The sequence below is a fragment of the Oncorhynchus gorbuscha genome, unplaced genomic scaffold, assembly GCF_021184085.1.
Source record: "Oncorhynchus gorbuscha isolate QuinsamMale2020 ecotype Even-year unplaced genomic scaffold, OgorEven_v1.0 Un_scaffold_1458, whole genome shotgun sequence".
Classification (NCBI taxonomy): Eukaryota; Metazoa; Chordata; class Actinopteri; order Salmoniformes; family Salmonidae; genus Oncorhynchus; species Oncorhynchus gorbuscha.
The window spans coordinates 48,886-71,816 of record NW_025746233.1 but is presented as its reverse complement, the minus strand read 5'-3'; the positions used below and the strand labels follow the sequence as shown (position 1 = coordinate 71,816).

The 22,931-nt window shown below is 50.3% G+C and overlaps 1 protein-coding gene across 3 annotated transcripts in view; it reads right to left on the bottom strand.

The window, feature by feature from the left end:
* Positions 1-22,931, bottom strand: part of LOC124022861 (trinucleotide repeat-containing gene 6A protein-like) — a 37,391-nt gene that overhangs the window by 7,678 nt on the left and 6,782 nt on the right. Inside the window, exons 2-5 of one of the 3 annotated variants that reach the window (XM_046337546.1) lie at positions 22,080-22,133; positions 15,646-15,736; positions 7,583-8,007; positions 3,663-3,710 (exon numbers count right to left, since the gene is read on the bottom strand). In XM_046337546.1, the coding sequence (XP_046193502.1) occupies positions 3,663-3,708 (46 nt within the window). In that variant the 5' untranslated portion in view covers positions 3,709-3,710; positions 7,583-8,007; positions 15,646-15,736; positions 22,080-22,133. Of the gene's footprint in view, positions 1-3,662; positions 3,711-7,582; positions 8,008-15,645; positions 15,737-22,079; positions 22,134-22,239; positions 22,425-22,931 lie in introns of those variants that run through there. The other 2 variants (XM_046337547.1, XM_046337545.1) reach the window with 2 other exon arrangements.

Below are 22,931 nucleotides of genomic sequence, written 5' to 3'. Positions count from 1 at the left end.
AGTCCAGTCCCTCTAACCCAGTCCAGTCCCTCTAACCCAGCCCAGTCCCTCTAACCCAGCCCCTCTAACCCAGCCCCTCTAACCCAGCCCAGTCCCTCTAACCCAGCCCAGTCCCTCTAACCCAGCCCAGTCCCTCTAACCCAGCCCAGTCCATCAAACCCAGCCCAGTCCATCAAACCCAGCCCAGTCCCTCTAACCCAGCCCAGTCCCTCTAACCCAGCCCAGTCCATCAAACCCAGCCCAGTCCCTCTAACCCAGCCCAGTCCCTCTAACCCAGCCCAGTCCCTCTAACCCAGCCCAGTCCCTCTAACCCAGCCCAGTCCCTCTAACCCAGCCCAGTCCCTCTAACCCAGCCCAGTCCCTCTAACCCAGCCCAGTCCCTCTAACCCAGCCCAGTCCCTCTAACCCAGCCCAGTCCCTCTAACCCAGCCCTGTCCCCCTAACCCAGCCCAGTCCCCCTAACCCAGACCAGTCCCTCTAACCCAGCCCAGTCCCTCTAACCCAGTCCCTCTAACCCAGTCCCTCTAACCCAGTCCCTCTAACCCAGCCCAGTCCCTCTAACCCAGCCCAGTCCCTCTAACCCAGCCCAGTCCCTCTAACCCAGCCCAGTCCCTCTAACCCAGTCCCTCTAACCCAGCCCCTCTAACCCAGCCCAGTCCATCAAACCCAGCCCAGTCCATCAAACCCAGCCCAGTCCATCAAACCCAGCCCAGTCCATCAAACCCAGCCCAGTCCATCAAACCCAGCCCAGTCCATCAAACCCAGCCCAGTCCCTCTAACCCAGCCCAGTCCCTCTAACCCAGCCCAGTCCCTCTAACCCAGCCCAGTCCCTCTAACCCAGCCCAGTCCCTCTAACCCAGCCCAGTCCCTCTAACCCAGCCCAGTCCCTCTAACCCAGCCCAGTCCCCCTAACCCAGCCCAGTCCCCCTAACCCAGCCCAGTCCCTCTAACCCAGCCCAGTCCCTCTAACCCAGCCCAGTCCCTCTAACCCAGCCCAGTCCCTCTAACCCAGCCCAGTCCCTCTAACCCAGCCCAGTCCCTCTAACCCAGCCCAGTCCCTCTAACCCAGCCCAGTCCATCAAACCCAGCCCAGTCCCTCTAACCCAGCCCAGTCCCTCTAACCCAGCCCAGTCCCTCTAACCCAGCCCAGTCCCTCTAACCCAGCCCAGTCCCTCTAACCCAGCCCAGTCCCTCTAACCCAGCCCAGTCCCTCTAACCCAGCCCAGTCCCTCTAACCCAGCCCAGTCCCTCTAACCCAGCCCAGTCCCTCTAACCCAGCCCAGTCCCTCTAACCCAGCACAGTCCCTCTAACCCAGCCCAGCCCCTCTAACCCAGCCCAGCCCCTCTAACCCAGCCCAGTCCCAGTAACCCAGCCCAGTCCCTCTAACCCAGCCCAGTGATGTCAGTGATCATGACGCAGACAGTCACAGTGTGTGTGTCAGTCTAGTCAGCAGACACCATTTTGTTTCAGCAGTGTGATGCTACAGCCAACCAGGAGGGAGGACGGAGGAAGGGAGAAAGAGGAAAGAGGGGGGAGCGACATTGGAGGGAAGGGAGAAAGAGGAAAGAGGGGGGAGGGACATTGGAGGGAAGGGAGAAAGAGGAAAGAGGGGGGAGGGACATTGGAGGGAGGGGAGAGAGGGGTGGGGAGGGAGGGGAGAGAGGGGTGGGGAGGGAGAGGAGAGAGGGGTGGGGAGGGAGAGGAGAGAGGGGTGGGGAGGGAGAGGAGAGAGGGGTGGGGAGGGATAGGAGAGAGGGGTGGGGAGGGAGAGGAGAGAGGGGTGGGGAGGGAGAGGAGAGAGGGGTGGGGAGGGAGAGGAGAGAGGGGTGGGGAGGGAGAGGAGAGAGGGGTGGGAGGGGAGGAGGAGAGAGGGGTGGGGAGGGAGAGGAGAGAGGGGTGGGGAGGGAGAGGAGAGAGGGGTAGGGGGAGGGAGAGGAGAGAGGGGTGGGGAGGGAGAGGAGAGAGGTGGGGAGGGAGCTGTTTGTTATTTTACGAGGAGAACCTCTTCCTCAGAACTAAATTAACCCTTTCATGTCTCCAGCTCTTCTCTTCTGGCAATTAACCACCTTGGTTTTCTGTAAAGCCACGCTCATTCTCGCCAGTCACACACACACACACACACACACACACACACACACACACACACACACACACACACACACACACACACACACACACACACACACACACACACACACACACACACACACACACACACACACACACACACACACACGATGGCTGCCAACTCTCCTTGAAAGTTGTCTAGTCTGCCTGCTCAGTCAGAATGTTCTCTCCTCCTCCTCCTCCTCCTCCTCTCTCCCTTTCTGTGTCTTTAACCCCTAACCCTACCTTTAACCCCTAACCCTACCTTTAACCCCTAACCCTACCTTTAACCCCTAACCCTACCTTTATAGGAGCACATGCTGTTCTGTGTCTTTAACCCCTAACCCTACCTTTAACCTCTAACCCTACCTTTAACCCCTAACCCTACCTTTATAGGAGCACATGCTGTTCTGTGTCTTTAACCCCTAACCCTACCTTTAACCTCTAACCCTACCTTTAACCCCTAACCCTACCTTTATAGGAGCACATGCTGTTCTGTGTCTTTAACCCCTAACCCTACCTTTAACCTCTAACCCTACCTTTAACCCCTAACCCTACCTTTATAGGAGCACATGCTGTTCTGTGCCTTTAACCCCTAACCCTACCTTTATAGGAGCACATGCTGTTCTGTGCCTTTAACCCCTAACCCTACCTTTATAGGAGCACATGCTGTTCTGTGCCTTTAACCCCTAACCCTACCTTTAACCCCTAACCCTACCTTTATAGGAGCACATGCTGTTCTGTGTCTTTAACCCCTAACCCTACCTTTAACCCCTAACCCTACCTTTAACCCCTAACCCTACCTTTAACCCCTAACCCTACCTTTAACCCCTAACCCTACCTTTATAGGAGCACATGCTGTTCTGTGTCTTTAACCCCTAACCCTACCTTTAACCCCTAACCCTACCTTTATAGGAGCACATGCTGTTCTGTGTCTTTAACCCCTAACCCTACCTTTAACCCCTAACCCTACCTTTATAGGAGCACATGCTGTTCTGTGCCTTTAACCCCTAACCCTACCTTTAACCCCTAACCCTACCTTTAACCCCTAACCCTACCTTTAACCCCTAACCCTACCTTTAACCCCTAACCCTACCTTTGTAGGAGCACATGCTGTTCTGTGTCTTTAACCCCTAACCCTACCTTTAACCCCTAACCCTACCTTTATAGGAGCACATGCTGTTCTGTGTCTTTAACCCCTAACCCTACCTTTAACCCCTAACCCTACCTTTAACCCCTAACCCTACCTTTAACCCCTAACCCTACCTTTGTAGGAGCACATGCTGTTCTGTGTCTTTAACCCCTAACCCTACCTTTGTAGGAGCACATGCTGTGTTCAAAGGTAGTTTAACTTGAATAACAAGGTGAGACGGTCTACAGTAGAAGAGATCAGACAATGACCGACACACTGAGACTATGTAACAACAGCCAACGTTAACGTGGGCACCTGGGATTCAGGAATGACCTTGTCTGACTGGAGTAGGATAGGGAGAGGTCCAGGAAGGCAGAGAGAAGAAGAGTCGAGGTCAAAGGGTAAAATGAAAAGTGTTGTCACCTGTTTGGTTAGGAGAGTGGCTGGCCGAGTCCCGAATTGGAGCCATGCCTAGGATACAGGACAGAAGAGAGGAAAGAAAATGAGGACAGCGAGAGAGGAGGACAGCGAGAGAGGAAAGAAAAATGAGGATAGCGAGAGAGGAGGATAGCGAGAGAGGAGGACAGCGAGAGAGGAGGACAGCGAGAGAGGAGGACAGAAGAGAGGAAAGAAAAATGAGGATAGCGAGAGAGGAGGATAGCGAGAGAGGAGGATAGCGAGAGAGGAGGACAGCGAGAGAGGAGGACAGAAGAGAGGAAAGAAAATGAGGACAGCGAGAGAGGACAGCGAGAGAGGAGGACAGCGAGAGAGGAGGACAGCGAGAGAGGAGGACAGCGAGAGAGGAGGACAGCGAGAGAGGAGGACAGCGAGAGAGGAGGACAGCGAGAGAGGAAAGAAAATGAGGTCAGCGAGAGAGGTCAGCGAGAGAGGTCAGCGAGAGAGGAGGACAGCGAGAGAGGAGGACAGCGAGAGAGGAGGACAGCGAGAGAGGAGGACAGCGAGAGAGGAGGACAGCGAGAGAGGAGGACAGCGAGAGAGGAGGACAGCGAGAGAGGGGGACAGCGAGAGAGGGGGACAGCGAGAGAGGGGGATAGCGAGAGAGGGGGATAGCGAGAGAGGAGGATAGCAAGAGAGGAGGATAGCGAGAGAGGAGGATAGCGAGAGAGGGGGATAGCGAGAGAGGAGGATAGCGAGAGACAAGGGATAGAAGAAAAACACCATTCAAAATGGTAAAACAGCGTCAGGAAGACAAGCAGACGAAGAAATAAAGCAGGTTTACAAGAAGAGACAAATACTACAGACTGTCAGCTCTAGCTAAAGGCTAAAGGATAGGGCTAAAGGCTAGAAAGCTAAAGGCTAGAAAGCTAAAAGCTAGAAAGCCAAAAGCCAAAGGCTAAAGGTTAGAGCTGCCGCTTTCAAGGAGCGGGACACTAATCCGGACGTTTATAAGAAATCGGCTCTGAACCTCATCGGATGTGGCAGGGGGCTTTCAAACTATTACGGACTACGAAGGGAAACCCAGCCGCGAGCTGCCCAGTGACGAGGGCCTATCAGACGAGCTAAATGCCTTTTATGTTCGCCTCGAGGCAAGCGACAATGAAGCATGCATGAGAGCACCAGCTGTTCCGGATGACTGTGTGATCACGCTCTCTGTAGCCGACGTGAGCAACACCTTTAAACAAGGCAACATTCCCAAGGCCGCAGGGCCAGACGGATTACCCAGGCCAGTCCCAGTGTCTCTAGCCCAGCACAGGGCCAGACGGATTACCAGGACGTGTCCTCAGGAAGTGTCCTCAGAGCAATACGCTGACAAACTGGCAAGTGTCTTCACTGACATGTTCAACCTCTCGCTGACAGAGTCTGTAATACCAACATGTTTCAAACAGACCACCATACTGAGACAGAGGACCTTAGTGTTGACAGTACTAACCTACTGATAGAGGACCTTAGTGTTGACAGTACTAACCTACTGAGACATAGAGGACCTTAGTGTTGACAGTACTAACCTACTGATAGAGGACCTTAGTGTTGACAGTACTAACCTACTGAGAGGACCTTAGTGTTGACAGTACTAACCTACTGAGACATAGAGGACCTTAGTGTTGACAGTACTAACCTACAGAGACAGAGGACCTTAGTGTTGACAGTACTAACCTACTGATAGAGGACCTTAGTGTTGACAGTACTAACCTACTGAGAGAGGACCTTAGTGTTGACAGTACTAACCTACTGAGAGAGGACCTTAGTGTTGACAGTACTAACCTACTGAGAGAGGACCTTAGTGTTGACAGTACTAACCTACTGAGAGAGGACCTTAGTGTTGACAGTACTAACCTACTGAGAGAGGACCTTAGTGTTGACAGTACTAACCTACTGATAGAGGACCTTAGTGTTGACAGTACTAACCTACTGAGAGGACCTTAGTGTTGACAGTACTAACCTACTGAGAGGACCTTAGTGTTGACAGTACTAACCTACTGAGAGGACCTTAGTGTTGACAGTACTAACCTACTGAGAGGACCTTAGTGTTGACAGTACTAACCTACTGAGAGGACCTTAGTGTTGACAGTACTAACCTACTGAGAGGACCTTAGCGTTGACAGTACTAACCTACTGAGAGGACCTTAGCGTTGACAGTACTAACCTACTGATAGAGGACCTTAGCGTTGACAGTACTAACCTACTGATAGAGGACCTTAGCGTTGACAGTACTAACCTACTGAGAGGACCTTAGTGTTGACAGTACTAACCTACTGAGAGGACCTTAGTGTTGACAGTACTAACCTACTGATAGAGGACCTTAGTGTTGACAGTACTAACCTACTGAGAGGACCTTAGTGTTGACAGTACTAACCTACAGAGACAGAGGACCTTAGTGTTGACAGTACTAACCTACTGATAGAGGACCTTAGTGTTGACAGTACTAACCTACTGAGAGGACCTTAGTGTTGACAGTACTAACCTACTGAGAGGACCTTAGTGTTGACAGTACTAACCTACTGAGAGAGGACCTTAGTGTTGACAGTACTAACCTACTGAGAGTACCTTAGTGTTGACAGTACTAACCTACTGAGAGGACCTTAGTGTTGACAGTACTAACCTACTGAGAGGACCTTAGTGTTGACAGTACTAACCTACTGAGAGGACCTTAGTGTTGACAGTACTAACCTACTGAGAGGACCTTAGTGTTGACAGTACTAACCTACTGAGAGGACCTTAGTGTTGACAGTACTAACCTACTGATAGAGGACCTTAGTGTTGACAGTACTAACCTACTGAGAGAGGACCTTAGTGTTGACAGTACTAACCTACTGAGAGAGGACCTTAGTGTTGACAGTACTAACCTACTGATAGAGGACCTTAGTGTTGACAGTACTAACCTACTGATAGAGGACCTTAGTGTTGACAGTACTAACCTACTGATAGAGGACCTTAGTGTTGACAGTACTAACCTACTGAGAGAGGACCTTAGTGTTGACAGTACTAACCTACTGAGAGGACCTTAGTGTTGACAGTACTAACCTACTGAGAGGACCTTAGTGTTGACAGTACTAACCTACTGAGAGGACCTTAGTGTTGACAGTACTAACCTACTGAGAGGACCTTAGTGTTGACAGTACTAACCTACTGAGAGGACCTTAGTGTTGACAGTACTAACCTACTGAGAGGACCTTAGTGTTGACAGTACTAACCTACTGAGAGGACCTTAGTGTTGACAGTACTAACCTACTGAGAGGACCTTAGTGTTAATATAATAATAATAATATATGCCATTTAGCAGACGCTTTTATCCAAAGCGACTTACAGTCATGTGTGCATACATTCTACGTATGGGTGGTCCCGGGGATCGAACCCACTACCCTGGCGTTACAAGCGCCATGCTCTACCAACTGAGCTACTAACCTACTGATAGAGGACCTTAGTGTTGACAGTACTAACCTACTGATAGAGGACCTTAGTGTTGACAGTACTAACCTACTGAGAGGACCTTAGTGTTGACAGTACTAACCTACTGAGACAGAGGACCTTAGTGTTGACAGTACTAACCTACTGATAGAGGACCTTAGTGTTGACAGTACTAACCTACTGAGACAGAGGACCTTAGCGTTGACAGTATATTTGAGAACCATTCCAGATGTGGTCTAGGTGAGGTAATATTACTAACAGTAGTGGACTAAACAGAGTAGAGAGCCATTCCAGATGTAGTCTAGGTGAGGTAATGTTGCTAACAGTTTTGGACTAAACAGAGTAGAGAGCCATTCCAGATGTAGTCTAGGTGAGGTAATGTTACTAACAGTAGTGGACTAAACAGAGTAGAGAGCCATTCCAGGTGTAGTCTAGGTGAGGGAATGTTTATGGTAATCTAATCTACATTGTATTACCTGTTAGTAGCGCTGCCTGTCTGGCGGTGGGTCAGGGCGCCACCTGGCTGTGTGGAGGACAGCTGCACTGGGGGGAGGTTCCTAGAGCCACGGGGTCAGTTTGTGGTTAGGGGTCAGGGCTCAGGGCTGGGCACACAGGGGCAGGCTGGGAGAGGGGCTGACAGATGGCTGGGACCCTGTCGGCATCGCTGAAGATGCTCGGAGCAGTGTGTGTGTGTGTGTGTGTGTGTGTGTGTGTGTGTGTGTGTGTGTGTGTGTGTGTGTGTGTGTGTGTGTGTGTGTGTGTGTGTGTGTGTGTGTGTGTGTGTGTGTGTGTGTGTGTGTGTGTGTGTGTGTGTGAGAGAGAGTGTGAGTAGTGGGGAGGTTGTCGTTCAGATTGGCAGGCCAAGGAGCAGGAGTCTGCCTGGATTTGATATGTTCTGACACTGTAGAGGAGGAGAGGAGGAAGGAGAAGAAGAAGGAAAAGGGAGGAGGAAGGAAAAGGGAGGAGGAAGGGGAAGGAAAAGGGAGGAGGAAGGGGAAGGAAAAGGGAGGAGGAAGAGGAAGGAAAAGGGAGGAGGAAGAGGAAGGAAAAGGGAGGAGGAAGAGGAAGGAAAAGGGAGGAGGAAGAGGAAGGAAAAGGGAAGAGGAAGGAAAAGGGAGGAGGAAGGACGAGGGAGAAGAAGAGGAACGAGAAGAAGCGGAACGAGAAGAAGCGGAACGAGAAGAAGCGGAACGAGAAGAAGCGGAACGAGAAGAAGAGGAAGGAGAAGAAGAGGAAGGAGAAGAAGAGGAAGGAGAAGAAGCGGAACGAGAAGAAGCGGAACGAGAAGAAGCGGAACGAGAAGAAGCGGAACGAGAAGAAGAGGAAGGAGAAGAAGCGGAACGAGAAGAAGCGGAAGGAGAAGAAGCGGAACGAGAAGAAGAGGAACGAGAAGAAGAGGAAGGAGAAGAGGAAGGAGAAGAGGAAGGAGAAGAGGAAGGAGAAGAAGAGGAAGGAGAAGAAGAGGAGGGAGAAGAAGAGGAAGGAGAAGAAGAGGAAGGAGGAGTTAGGTTGGATACTCCTGTGTACTTTGATGTGAGTGTCAGACAACAGAACTTCTCCTACTTCCTCATCCTCTCTTCCTCATCCTCTCTTCCTCATCCTCTCTTCCTCATCCTCCAGTATCCTCTAAAACCTTTCAGCTGCCTGGCTCCACACTTCTCCTGATCCAACCACTGAATAAAACAGACGCAACACACTTAGTGACAGTGATCCTCTTCTCCCTCCCTCCCTGCCTCCCTCCCTCCCTGCCTCCCTCCCTCCCTGCCTCCCTCCCTCCCTCCCTGCCTCCCTCCCTGCCTCCCTCCACACTTCTCCTGATCCAACCACTGACTCACTTAGTGACAGCGATCCTCCCTCCCAGGAGAATATCATGGACACCAGGCTGTGCAGCGTCAGTCTGGTAATTCCACACCACCTCTAGAAGAACAGCATGTGTGTGTCTGTTTGTAAACACGGCCCAGAGCCCAGAGAGGAGAGATAGCAGCACAGGTGTTCTAGTCCCCTCCTCAACTCTGATGACTGTGAGAACAGGGAACTCTAGTCGCTGTTATACAACAGGCTTAGAAAAGGATCTGATTCCGTGGCAACAAAACCTCAGAGAGACAGAGAGAGAAGCTAGGTGGAAGAGAGATAGGTGTTGGGATGTGGACTAGGTGCTGGAATGTGGACTAGGTGTTGGGTTATGTGTTGGAATGTGGACTAGGTGTTGGTATGTGGACTAGGAGTTGGGTTATGTGTTGGAATGTGGACTAGGTGTTGGGTTATGTGTTGGAATGTGGACTAGGTGTTGGTATGTGGACTAGGTGCTGGTATGTGGACTAGGAATTGGGTTAGGTGCTGGAATGTGGACTAGGTGCTGGAATGTGGACTAGGAGTTGGGTTAGGTGCTGGTATGTGGACTAGGTGCTGGTATGTGGACTAGGTGTTGGGTTAGGTGCTGGAATGTGGACTAGGTGCTGGAATGTGGACTAGGTGTTGGGTTAGGTGCTGGTATGTGGACTGGGTGCTGGTATGTGGACTAGGTGTTGGAATGTGGACTAGGTGTTGGAATGTGGACTAGGTGTTGGAATGTGGACTAGGTGTTGGAATGTGGACTAGGTGTTGGAATGTGGACTAGGTGTTGGAATGTGGACTAGGTGTTGGAATGTGGACTAGGTGTTGGAATGTGGACTAGGTGTTGGAATGTGGACTAGGTGTTGGAATGTGGACTAGGTGTTGGAATGTGGACTAGGTGTTGGAATGTGGACTAGGTGTTGGAATGTGGACTAGGTGTTGGAATGTGGACTAGGTGTTGGAATGTGGACTAGGTGTTGGAATGTGGACTAGGTGTTGGAATGTGGACTAGGTGTTGGGTTATGTGTTGGAATGTGGACTAGGTGTTGGTATGTGGACTAGGTGCTGGGTTAGGTGCTGGTATGTAGACTGGGTGCTGTATGTGGACTGGGTGTTGGGTTAGGTGCTGGTATGTGGACTAGGTGCTGGGTTAGGTGCTGGTATGTGGACTAGGTGCTGGTATTTGGACTGGGTGCTGGGTTAGGTGCTGGTATGTGGACTAGGTGCTGGTATGTGGACTGGGTGCTGGTATGTGGACTGGGTGCTGGGTTAGGTGCTGGTATGTGGACTGGGTGCTGGGTTAGGTGCTGGTATGTGGACTAGGTGCTGGGTTAGGTGCTGGTATGTGGACTAGGTGCTAGTATGTGGACTAGGTGCTGGGTTAGGTGCTGGTATGTAGACTGGGTGCTGTATGTGGACTGGGTGCTGGGTTAGGTGCTGGTATGTGGACTAGGTGCTGGGTTAGGTGCTGGTATGTAGACTAGGTGCTGGGTTAGGTGCTGGTATGTGGACTAGGTGCTGGGTTAGGTGCTGGAATGTGGACTAGGTGCTGGTATGTGGACTAGGAGTTGGGTTAGGTGCTGGTATGTGGACTAGGTGCTGGTATGTGGACTAGGTGTTGGGTTAGGTGCTGGAATGTGGACTAGGTGCTGGAATGTGGACTAGGTGTTGGGTTAGGTGCTGGTATGTGGACTAGGTGCTGGTATGTGGACTAGGTGTTGGAATGTGGACTAGGTGTTGGAATGTGGACTAGGTGTTGGAATGTGGACTAGGTGTTGGAATGTGGACTAGGTGTTGGAATGTGGACTAGGTGTTGGAATGTGGACTAGGTGTTGGAATGTGGACTAGGTGTTGGAATGTGGACTAGGTGTTGGAATGTGGACTAGGTGTTGGAATGTGGACTAGGTGTTGGAATGTGGACTAGGTGTTGGAATGTGGACTAGGTGTTGGAATGTGGACTAGGTGTTGGGTTATGTGTTGGAATGTGGACTAGGTGTTGGTATGTGGACTAGGTGCTGGTATGTGGACTAGGTGCTGGTATGTGGACTAGGTGCTGGGTTAGGTGCTGGTATGTAGACTGGGTGCTGTATGTGGACTGGGTGTTGGGTTAGGTGCTGGTATGTGGACTAGGTGCTGGGTTAGGTGCTGGTATGTGGACTAGGTGCTGGGTTAGGTGCTGGAATGTGGACTAGGTGCTGGTATGTGGACTAGGTGCTGGGTTAGGTGCTGGTATGTGGACTAGGTGCTGGGTTAGGTGCTGGAATGTGGACTAGGTGCTGGGTTAGGTGCTGAAATGTGGACTAGGTGCTGGTATGTGGACTAGGAGTTGGGTTAGGTGTTGGTATGTGGACTAGGTGTTGGGTTAGGTGCTGGAATGTGGACTAGGTGTTGGGTTAGGTGCTGGAATGTGGACTAGGTGTTGGGTTAGGTGCTGGTATGTGGACTAGGTGCTGGTATGTGGACTAGGTGCTGGTATGTGGACTAGGTGCTGGTATGTGGACTAGGTGTTGGAATGTGGACTAGGTGTTGGAATGTGGACTAGGTGTTGGAATGTGGACTAGGTGTTGGAATGTGGACTAGGTGTTGGAATGTGGACTAGGTGTTGGGTTATGTGGACTAGGTGTTGGGTTATGTGGACTAGGTGTTGGGTTATGTGGACTAGGTGTTGGGTTATGTGTTGGAATGTGGACTAGGTGTTGGTATGTGGACTAGGTGTTGGTATGTGGACTAGGTGCTGGTATGTGGACTAGGTGCTGGGTTAGGTGCTGGTATGTGGACTAGGTGCTGGTATTTGGACTGGGTGCTGGGTTAGGTGCTGGTATGTGGACTAGGTGCTGGTATGTGGACTGGGTGCTGGGTTAGGTGGTGGTATGTGGACTGGGTGCTGGGTTAGGTGCTGGTATGTGGACTAGGTGCTGGGTTAGGTGCTGGTATGTGGACTAGGTGCTGGTATGTGGACTAGGTGCTGGGTTAGGTGCTGGTATGTGGACTAGGTGCTGGGTTAGGTGTTGGTATGTGGACTAGGTGCTGGTATGTGGACTAGGTGCTGGGTTAGGTGCTGGTATGTGGACTAGGTGCTGGTATGTGGACTAGGTGCTGGTATGTGGACTAGGTGCTGGGTTAGGTGCTGGAATGTGGACTAGGTGCTGGTATGTGGACTAGGTGCTGGGTTAGGTGCTGGTATGTGGACTAGGTGCTGGGTTAGGTGCTGGTATGTGGACTAGGTGCTGGGTTAGGTGTTGGTATGTGGACTAGGTGCTGGGTTAGGTGCTGGTATGTGGACTAGGTGCTGGGTTAGGTGTTGGTATGTGGACTAGGTGCTGGGCTAGGTGCTGGTATGTGGACTAGGTGCTGGGTTAGGTGTTGGTATGTGGACTAGGTGTTGGTATGTGGACTAGGTGTTGGAATGTGGACTAGGTGCTGGGTTAGGTGCTGGTATGTGGACTAGGTGCTGGTATGTGGACTAGGTGCTGGGTTAGGTGCTGGTATGTGGACTAGGTGCTGGGTTAGGTGCTGGTATGTGGACTAGGTGCTGGGTTAGGTGCTGGTATGTGGACTAGGTGCTGGTATGTGGACTAGGTGCTGGGTTAGGTGCTGGTATGTGGACTAGGTGCTGGGCTAGGTGTTGGTATGTGGACTAGGTGCTGGGTTAGGTGCTGGTATGTGGACTAGGTGCTGGGTTAGGTGCTGGTATGTGGACTAGGTGCTGGGTTAGGTGCTGGTATGTGGACTAGGTGTTCCGATCATGTCGTGTCTATAGCTGATCTCTACAGCTGGTGCCTGAGGGGGACATCCATGTCACCAGCACCCATGAACTAGTTGTTGTTTTGGGGGTTTAACTGCCTTGCTTAAAAGGGCAGAACGGCGGATTTTTCCACATTGCCAGCTCGACGATTCAAACCAGGGAGAGGAGAGGAAGAGAGAGAGAACGGAGAGGAAGAGAGAGAACGGAGAGGAAGAGAGAGAGAACGGAGAGGAAGAGAGAGAGAACGGAGAGGAAGAGAGAGAACGGAGAGGAGAGGAAGAGAGAACGGAGAGGAGAGGAAGAGAGAGAACGGAGAGGAGAATGAAAGCCTGCACCCCCCTGTTGCACGTCAGGACCAGCGGGGTGTTTAGCCTAACAGCTAATCGACAGAGTGACAGAGCAGAGAGCACGATGACAACACAACAGGAAACTTAACTTTACTGTCCCCCAGGGAAGGAAATGCTTGGCTCAGTCTCTTACACCTTATATAAACAACCCTGTACTAAAATAAACTAACTAGAAGACAGGAAAGAGGAGAGATAGACCGTCCTCTGTCCTCTGACTATCTAGGCTGACAACATATAACTAGCTACTGGCTACCCTGCAGAACAGCTAGGCTAACATGTAACTAGCTAGTAGCTACCCTGCAGAACAGCTAGGCTAACAACATGTAACTAGCTAGTAGCTACCCTGCAGAACAGCTAGGCTAACAACATGTAACTAGCTAGTAGCTACCCTGCAGAACAGCTAGGCTAACATGTAACTAGCTAGTAGCTACCCTGCAGAACAGCTAGGCTAACAACATGTACCTAGCTAGTAGCTACCCTGCAGAACAGCTAGGCTAACATGTAACTAGCCAGTAGCTACCCTGCAGGACAGCTAGGCTAACAACATGTACCTAGCTAGTAGCTACCCTGCAGAACAGCTAGGCTAACAACATGTACATAGCTAGTAGCTACCCTGCAGAACAGCTAGGCTAACAACATGTACCTAGCTAGTAGCTACCCTGCAGAACAGCTAGGCTAACAACATGTACCTAGCTAGTAGCTACCCTGCAGAACAGCTAGGCTAACATGTAACTAGCTAGTAGCTACCCTGCAGAACAGCTAGGCTAACAACAGGTACCTAGCTAGTAGCTACCCTGCAGAACAGCTAGGCTAACAACATGTAACTAGCTAGTAGCTACCCTGCAGAACAGCTAGGCTAACAACATGTAACTAGCTACCCTGCAGAACAGCTAGGCTAACAACATGTAACTAGCTAGTAGCTACCCTGCAGAACAGCTAGGCTAACAACATGTAACTAGCTACCCTGCAGAACAGCTAGGCTAACAACATGTAACTAGCTAGTAGCTACCCTGCAGAACAGCTAGGCTAACAACATGTAACTAGCTACCCTGCAGAACAGCTAGGCTAACAACATGTAACTAGCTAGTAGCTACCCTGCAGAACAGCTAGGCTAACAACATGTAACTAGCTAGTAGCTACTCTGTGTTGGGGACCCGGCTGTGGCTGTCTAAGACAGGAGATAAGTTAACTCTGCTACTGAGACCCACAAACCCTGCCCGATGATCAACTGTATCTCTCCAACCAGTAAAAACAACCCATTGGCCTGGGCACACTGTCCCCCGGCTCCATTGGTTCTCCCACCAGAGTTCCACGGGTCAATTCTGTTCCATTTCCTCAATTAAAAAGGAAGTAGGCCTAAAAACTTAAGAATTCTAATTATTTCATTGAAAAAAATGTCATTTCCTTGATTTCTCACGTTCTCTTTCCTCATCACCTTCTCAAAACCAATTAGATGAGAAGATCAGAGGGGGGGGGGGCATCTAACCTTCTCAAAACCAATTAGATGAGAAGATCAGAGCGGGGGAGGGACATCTAACCTTCTCAAAACCAATTGAACGAGAAGGTTGGATGTCCCTCCCCCCTCTGATCTCATCCAATGGGGTTTTGAGGCAGCGGTGAAAAAAATCCAAGAAATGAAATTGAGATTCTCCGTTAGTGTTGTGACTGCAGCCCACCATGTTGTCTCAGGGTGCCCCCGCCTGCCTGGGAAACGATGTAGGGTCAAACACAAGAGCTGAGCCGGGGGGCCAAGGCTACCGGGCTGAGCCGTGGGGCCAAGGCTACCGGGCTGAGCCGGGGGGCCAAGGCTACCGGGCTGAGCCGGGGGGCCAAGGCTACCGGGCTGAGCCGGGGGGCCATGGCTACCGGGCTGAGCCGGGGGGCCAAGGCTACCGGGCTGAGCCGGGGGGCCAAGGCTACCGGGCTGAGCCGGGGGCCAAGGCTACCGGGCTGAGCCGGGGGCCAAGGCTACTTGTGTTACCATGGAAACCTCTTCAGAGGGCCAAAAGGGGAGGGTTCAAAACACAACAGCAGTACGTCTAACCCGAGGCTGAGAATCTATTGGCTCTTCAGAGGGCCAAAAGGGGAGGGTTCAAACCACAGCAGCAGTATGTCTAACCCGAGGCAGAGAATCTATTGGCTCTTCAGAGGGCCAAAAGAGGAGGGTTCAAACAGAGGACAGCCAATAGTGTCAGTCCTGGTAGATTAAACATCAATATCAACAGAATTCTAAAAACGGGGTATTATGTTGATTTATTATTATGATGATGATGATTATTGTTATTATTATTATTGTTACTATTATTATTGTTATATATTGTTATTAATATTATTATTATTGTTAAAATGTTTATATTATTGTTGTTACTATTATTATTGTTACTATTATTATTATTATTGTTATTATTGTTACTATTATTATTGTTATTATTGTTACTATTATTATTATTATTGTTGGAGGGTTAACTGCCTGTTCAGGGGGAAGAACGACAGATTTGTACCTTGTCAACTCGGGGATTTGAACCTGCAACCTTTCGGTTACTAGTCCAACGCTCTAACCACTAGGCTACGCTGCCGCCCCAATTGATGTTGATGATGTCTAAAAGGTTCTTACCTGTTGACCAGCCCCTGTATCTTAACCTCCGTCCTCTTCACTCCCTCTCGCGCTCTTCCATCCACTGTTCTGTCTTCTATGGGCGGGTTCCCTGTAGAGGCAGAGTGGGGCGGGGGGGGGGGGGTGTTAGGTCTATATACACCACACAAGGGCCTTGTGTTCCTGGGGGAGCTCCGACTATTGGGTCCTGTCTCTGGGGGTACTGACCAGAACATGTTTCTATTCCGTAATAGGGTGAGCCCTACGTCGTGCACCCTACATAGTGCGCCCCGCTCCCTAGGTAGTGCGCCCCGCCCCCTACGTCGTGCACCCTACTCCCTTTGTAGTGTATTGCTACTTTTGTCCAGGCTCCGATACTTGGTTCTGGGTTTGGAGCCTTGTTTAATCAGTCTGGATATTATGCACAACTTTTATGCGACAAGACACTTTTTTTTTAAATAGTTGGCAAATTTCCAGAACGCCCCCCTCCCCTCCGAAAACGTTTTCAGTCTAACCACCGTCTCTGCCTATAAAGAGGGAGAGTTGGAGGGTGAGGTCTTTCTGGAGAAGCAGGTCGAGCGTGGGAACTCAAAGTTTGTTGACTTCAGGGTCGCCAAGGGAACAAAAAGGCCAGTCTGACACCAAGCAGCTTCACGACACTACTGCCCCCTCCACCACGGCTCAATACCCCCTCCACCACGGCTCAATGCCCCTCCACCACGGCTCAATACCCCCTCCACCACGGCTCAATACCCCCTCCACCACGGCTCAATACCCCCTCCACCACGGCTCAATACCCCCTCCACCACGGCTCAATGCCCCCTCCACCACGGCTCAATGCCCCCTCCACCACGGCTCAATACCCCCTCCACCACGGCTCAATACCCCCTCCACCACGGCTCAATACCCCCTCCACCACGGCTCAATACCCCCTCCACCACGGCTCAATACCCCCTCCACCACGGCTCAATACCCCCTCCACCACGGCTCAATACCCCCTCCACCACGGCTCAATACCCCCTCCACCACGGCTCAATACCCCTCCACCACGGCTCAATACCCCCTCCACCACGGCTCAATACCCCCTCCACCACGGCTCAATACCCCCTCCACCACGGCTCAATGCCCCCTCCACCACGGCTCAATACCCCCTCCACCACGGCTCAATGCCCCTCCACCACGGCTCAATGCCCCCTCCACCACGGCTCAATACCCCCTCCACCACGGCTCAATGCCCCCTCCACCACGGCTCAATGCCCCCTCCACCACGGCGCAATGCCCCCTCCACCACGGCTCAATACCCCCTCCACCACGGCTCAATACCCCCTCCACCACGGCTCAATACCCCCTCCACCACGGCGCAATGCCCCCTCCACCACGGCGCAATGCCCCCTCCACCACGGCGCAATGCCCCCTCCACCACGGCGCAATGCCCCCTCCACCACGACACTACTGCCCCCTCCACCACGACACTACTGCCCCCTCCACCACGACACTACTACCCCCTCCACCACGACACTACTGCCCCCTCCACCACGACACTACTGCCCCCTCCACCACGACACTACTGCCCCCTCCACCACGACACTAATGCCCCCTCCACCACGGCTCAATACTTAGACACTAAAACACACCACAAGTCCTACCGGCTGCTCCAGGGACCACGGGGTCATACCGGCTGCTCTAGGGACCCCAGGGTCATAACGGTAATGTCCTACCGGCTGCTCCCCCCTCCACCACGGCTCAATGCCCCCTCCACCACGACACTACTGCCCCCTCCTCCACGACACTACTGCCCCCTCCACCACGACACTAATGCCCCCTCCACCACGGCTCAATACTTAGACACTAAAACACACCACAAGTCCTACCGGCTGCTCCAGGGACCACGGGGTCATACCGGCTGCTCTAGGGACCCCAGGGTCATAACGGTAATGTCCTACCGGCTGCTCCAGGGACCACGGGGTCATAACGGTAATGTCATACCGGCTACTCCAGGGACCACGGGGTTCAACAAAGCCATAGTTCAGTACTTAAAGCGGTTTTGAGGTCATGTTTTGGTTTCGGGTACAGACGGGAAATTAAAAGGCATTCACAATGTTCCTGGTATTGTATGTTGTGACAGAATTGTTATGTTGGGCCGACACGTTTCCACTCTGATGTGACGTTTGGAACCATGTGGGAGGTGTGGATTTACCAGAAGTGAAGTCATAAATACCAGGTGAATGCATTAATACCAGGTGAAGTCATCAATACCAGGTGAAGTCATCAATACCAGGTGAAGTCATCAATACCAGGTGAATGCATTCATACCAGGTGAATGCATTCATACCAGGTGAATGCATTCATACCAGGTGAATGCATTCATACCAGGTGAAGTCATTAATACCAGAAGTGAAGTCATAAATACCAGAAGTGAAGTCATAAATACCAGAAGTGAAGTCATAAATACCAGAAGTGAAGTCATAAATACCAGAAGTGAAGTCATAAATACCAGAAGTGAAGTCATAAATACCAGAAGTGAAGTCATAAATACCAGACGAAGGCATAAATACCAGACGAAGGCATAAATACCAGACGAAGGCATAAATACCAGACGAAGGCATAAATACCAGACGAAGGCATAAATACCAGACGAAGTCATAAATACCAGGCGAAGGCATAAATACCAGGCGAAGTCATCAATACCAGGCGAAGTCATCAATACCAGGCGAAGTCATCAATACCAGGCGAAGTCATCAATACCAGGCGAAGTCATCAATACCAGGCGAAGTCATCAATACCAGGCGAAGTCATCAATACCAGGCGAAGTCACCAATACCAGGCGAAGTCACCAATACCAGGCGAATGCATTAATACCAGGCGAATGCATTAATACCAGGCGAAGTCATTAATACCAGGTGAAGTCATTAATACCAGGTGAAGTCATTAATACCAGGTGAATGCATTAATACCAGGTGAATGCATTAATACCAGGTGAATGCATTAATACCAGGTGAATGCATTAATACCAGGTGAATGCATTAATACCAGGTGAAGTCATTAATACCAGGTGAAGTCATTAATACCAGGTGAAGTCATTAATACCAGGTGAAGTCATTAATACCAGGTGAAGTCATTAATACCAGGTGAATGCATTAATACCAGGTGAAGTCATTAATACCAGGTGAAGTCATTAATACCAGGTGAAGTCATTAATACCAGATGAAGTCATAAATACCAGGTGAAGTCATAAATACCAGGTGAAGTCATAAATACCAGGTGAAGTCATTAATACCAGGTGAAGTCATTAATACCAGGTGAAGTCATTAATACCAGATGAAGTCATTAATACCAGGTGAAGTCATTAATACCAGATGAAGTCATTTATACCAGGTGAAGTCATTAATACCAGGTGAAGTCATTAATACCAGGTGAAGTCATTAATACCAGGTGAAGTCATTAATACCAGGTGAAGTCATTAATACCAGGTGAAGTCATTAATACCAGGTGAAGTCATTTATACCAGGTGAAGTCATTAATACCAGGTGAAGTCATTAATACCAGGTGAAGTCATTAATACCAGGTGAAGTCATTTATACCAGATGAAGTCATAAATACCAGGTGAATGCATTCATGAGATATGAACTCATTGGGGTCGAACGGCTCAAATTGCCAACCAATCATATCAATCATAAACTGAAAGTACAACTACCCCCAACAAATAGATGCTGTTGTAGATGTGATTTCCTTAGTAGGGTGAGGTCAGAGGTCACCACCTGGGAGAAGTTGCTGATCGTCAGTTTCCCACTTGGAGAGTCGCAAAAAAATAATAATTTGAAGTCACTAGTGCAGTTTGTCCATTTTCAGATGCCGTAGCCAGTATACAGAACGGGTGGGGCCACCCCCAGTCAGAACAGGGCAGCCCCCCCCCCCCCCCCCAAATAAACACTTAAGTGTGTATTGAAAGTGAATCGACCACTTAAAAATGGCTGCCTGGGAGTGAGAGCAGAGCCAGGCTACATAGAAAGGCTAACACGCCCGCTAACCTCCACAACGTGTTGGAATGCATCCACACTCACACCGTGAACAGTAAGTCAGTGTCTGGCGGCGCGTGGCTAATGTAGCATTCAGCCATGATGACATCAGCCTTCATTAGCATGAGGATGATGATGTCAGAGGCTGGCTACTTGTTCCTCTGTCCAAGAAAAGTAGCCCTGATAATTAGCGCAGGGGGTATGTTATACAGGCCTACAGGGGGTATGTTATACAGGCTACAGGCCTATAGGGGCATGTTATACAGGCTACAGGCCTATAGGGGCATGTTATACAGGCTACAGGCCTATAGGGGTATGTTATACAGGCTACAGGCCTATAGGGGTATGTTATACAGGCTACAGGCCTATAGGGGTATGTTATACAGGCTACAGGCCTATAGGGGTATGTTATACAGGCTACAGGCCTATAGGGGTATGTTATACAGGCTACAGGCCTATAGGGGTATGTTATACAGGCTACAGGCCTATAGGGGTATGTTATACAGGCTACAGGCCTATAGGGGTATGATATACAGGCTACAGGCCTATAGGGGGTATGATATACAGGCTACAGGCCTATAGGGGTATGATATACAGGCTACAGGCCTATAGGGGTATGTTATACAGGCTACAGGCCTATAGGGGTATGTTATACAGGCTACAGGCCTATAGGGGTATGATATACAGGCTACAGGCCTATAGGGGTATGTTATACAGGCCTATAGGGGTATGTTATACAGGCCTATAGGGGTATGTTATACAGGCCTATAGGGGTATGTTATACAGGCTACAGGACTATAGGGGTACGATATACAGGCTACAGGCCTATAGGGGTATGATATACAGGCTACAGGCCTATAGGGGTATGTTATACAGGCTACAGGCCTATGTTATACAGGCTACAGGCCTATAGGGGTATGTTATACAGGCTACAGGCCTATAGGGGTATGTTATACAGGCTACAGGCCTATAGGGGTATGTTATACAGGCTACAGGCCTATAGGGGTATGTTATACAGGCTACAGGCCTATAGGGGTATGATATACAGGCTAAAGGTCTATAGGGGTATGATATACAGGCTACAGGCCTATAGGGGTATGTTATACAGGCTACAGGCCTATAGGGGTATGTTATACAGGCTAAAGGTCTATAGGGGTATGATATACAGGCTACAGGCCTATAGGGGGTATGATATACAGGCTACAGGCCTATAGGGGTATGTTATACAGGCTACAGGCCTCTTGGGGTATGTTATACAGGCTACAGGCCTATAGGGGTATGTTATACAGGCTACAGGCCTATAGGGGGTATGATATACAGGCCTATAGGGGTATGTTATACAGAGGACAGGGTAGGACCTGTGGCATGGGGGTCAGGATAGAAGCTGGGGGATGGGGTGAGGGTAGAAGCTGGGGGATGGGGTAGGACCTGTGGGATGGGGGTCAGAGGACAGGGTAGGACCTGGGGGATTGGGGTCAGGGGACAGGGTAGGACCTGGGGGATTGGGGTCAGGGGACAGGGTAGGTAGGACCTGTGGGATGGGGGTCAGAGGACAGTGTAGGACCTGGGGGATTGGGGTCAGGGGACAGGGTAGGACCTGTGGGATGGGGGTCAGGGGACAGGGTAGGACCTGGGGGATTGGGGTCAGGGGACAGGGTAGGACCTGGGGGATGGGGGTCAGGGGACAGGGTAGGACCTGTGGGATGGGGGTCAGGGGACAGGGTAGGACCTGGGGGATTGGAAGAGGGGTGGGTAGTAGCTGGAGATAGGAACAGGGGTGGGTGGGGTCACAGGTCTTTTGTCTCCGCATGAACTGTACGACTACAATGAGCTACACAAACAGCCGTCCACAACAGAAGTGTGGCAGGGGGTTTCATTGAGCCTTTAGAACAGCAGCGCTGACTCAGCAGGGGGGCCTGGCCGCTCGGTCGCTACATTACAACAGAACTGCATGTGCTGCGTGTACCAGACATTACCTCCAGTACACACACACACACACACGAAAAGGCCAGGCAGGCACACACACAGGTCCATGGCTCTATAAAACCACACACAGGTCCAGGGCTCTATAAATAAACCACACACAGGTCCAGGGCTCTATAAATAAACCACACACAGGTCCAGGTCTCTATAAATAAACCACACACAGGTCCAGGTCTCTATAAATAAACCACACACAGGTCCAGGTCTCTATAAATAAACCACACACAGGTCCAGGTCTCTATAAATAAACCACACACAGGTCCAGGTCTCTATAAATAAACCACACAGGTCCAGGTCTCTATAAATAAACCACACACAGGTCCAGGTCTCTATAAATAAACCACGCACAGGTCCAGGTCTCTATAAATAAACCACACACAGGTCCAGGTCTCTATAAATAAACCACACACAGGTCCAGGTCTCTATAAATAAACCACACACAGGTCCAGGGCTCACCTGTTTTGACTCTTGAGTTTGTTTCTTTGTTGGCAACAGCTTGTACTGAGAGCTCTAAAAAAAGGAAGAAAAGAAAGATGGATCAGTTCACTAATCTGCTCCCGAGAGGCACCGACGTCTACGGTCTCTGCATCTCAGAACAAGAGGTGTCACTACAGACCCTGGTTCGAATCCAGGCTGTATCACATCCGGCCGTGATTGGGAGTATCGTGGGGCGGCGCACAATTGGCTCCGGCGTCGTTCAGGTTTGACCTGGTTTATCCTGCTCACTAATAAACTCCCCAGTCAAAACAAAGACAGTTCATTTATCCTGCTCACTAATAAACTCCCCAGTCAAAACAAAGACAGTTCATTTATCCTGCTCACTAATAAACCCCCAGTCAAAACAAAGACAGTTCATTTATCCTGCTCACTAATAAACTCCCCAGTCAAAACAAAGACAGTTCATTTATCCTGCTCACTAATAAACTCCCCAGTCAAAACAAAGACAGTTCATTTATCCTGCTCACTAATAAACTCCCCAGTCAAAACAAAGACAGTTCATTTATCCTGCTCACTAATAAACTCCCCAGTCAAAACAAAGACAGTTCATTTATCCTGCTCACTAATAAACTCCCCAGTCAAAACAAAGACAGTTCATTTATCCTGCTCACTAATAAACTCTCCAGTCAGTTAATTTATCCTGCTCACTAATAAACTCCCCAGTCAGTTAATTTATCCTGCTCACTAATAAACTCCCCAGTCAAAACAAAGACAGTTCATTTATCCTGCTCACTAATAAACTCCCCAGTCAAAACAAAGACAGTTCATTTATCCTGCTCACTAATAAACTCCCCAGTCAAAACAAAGACA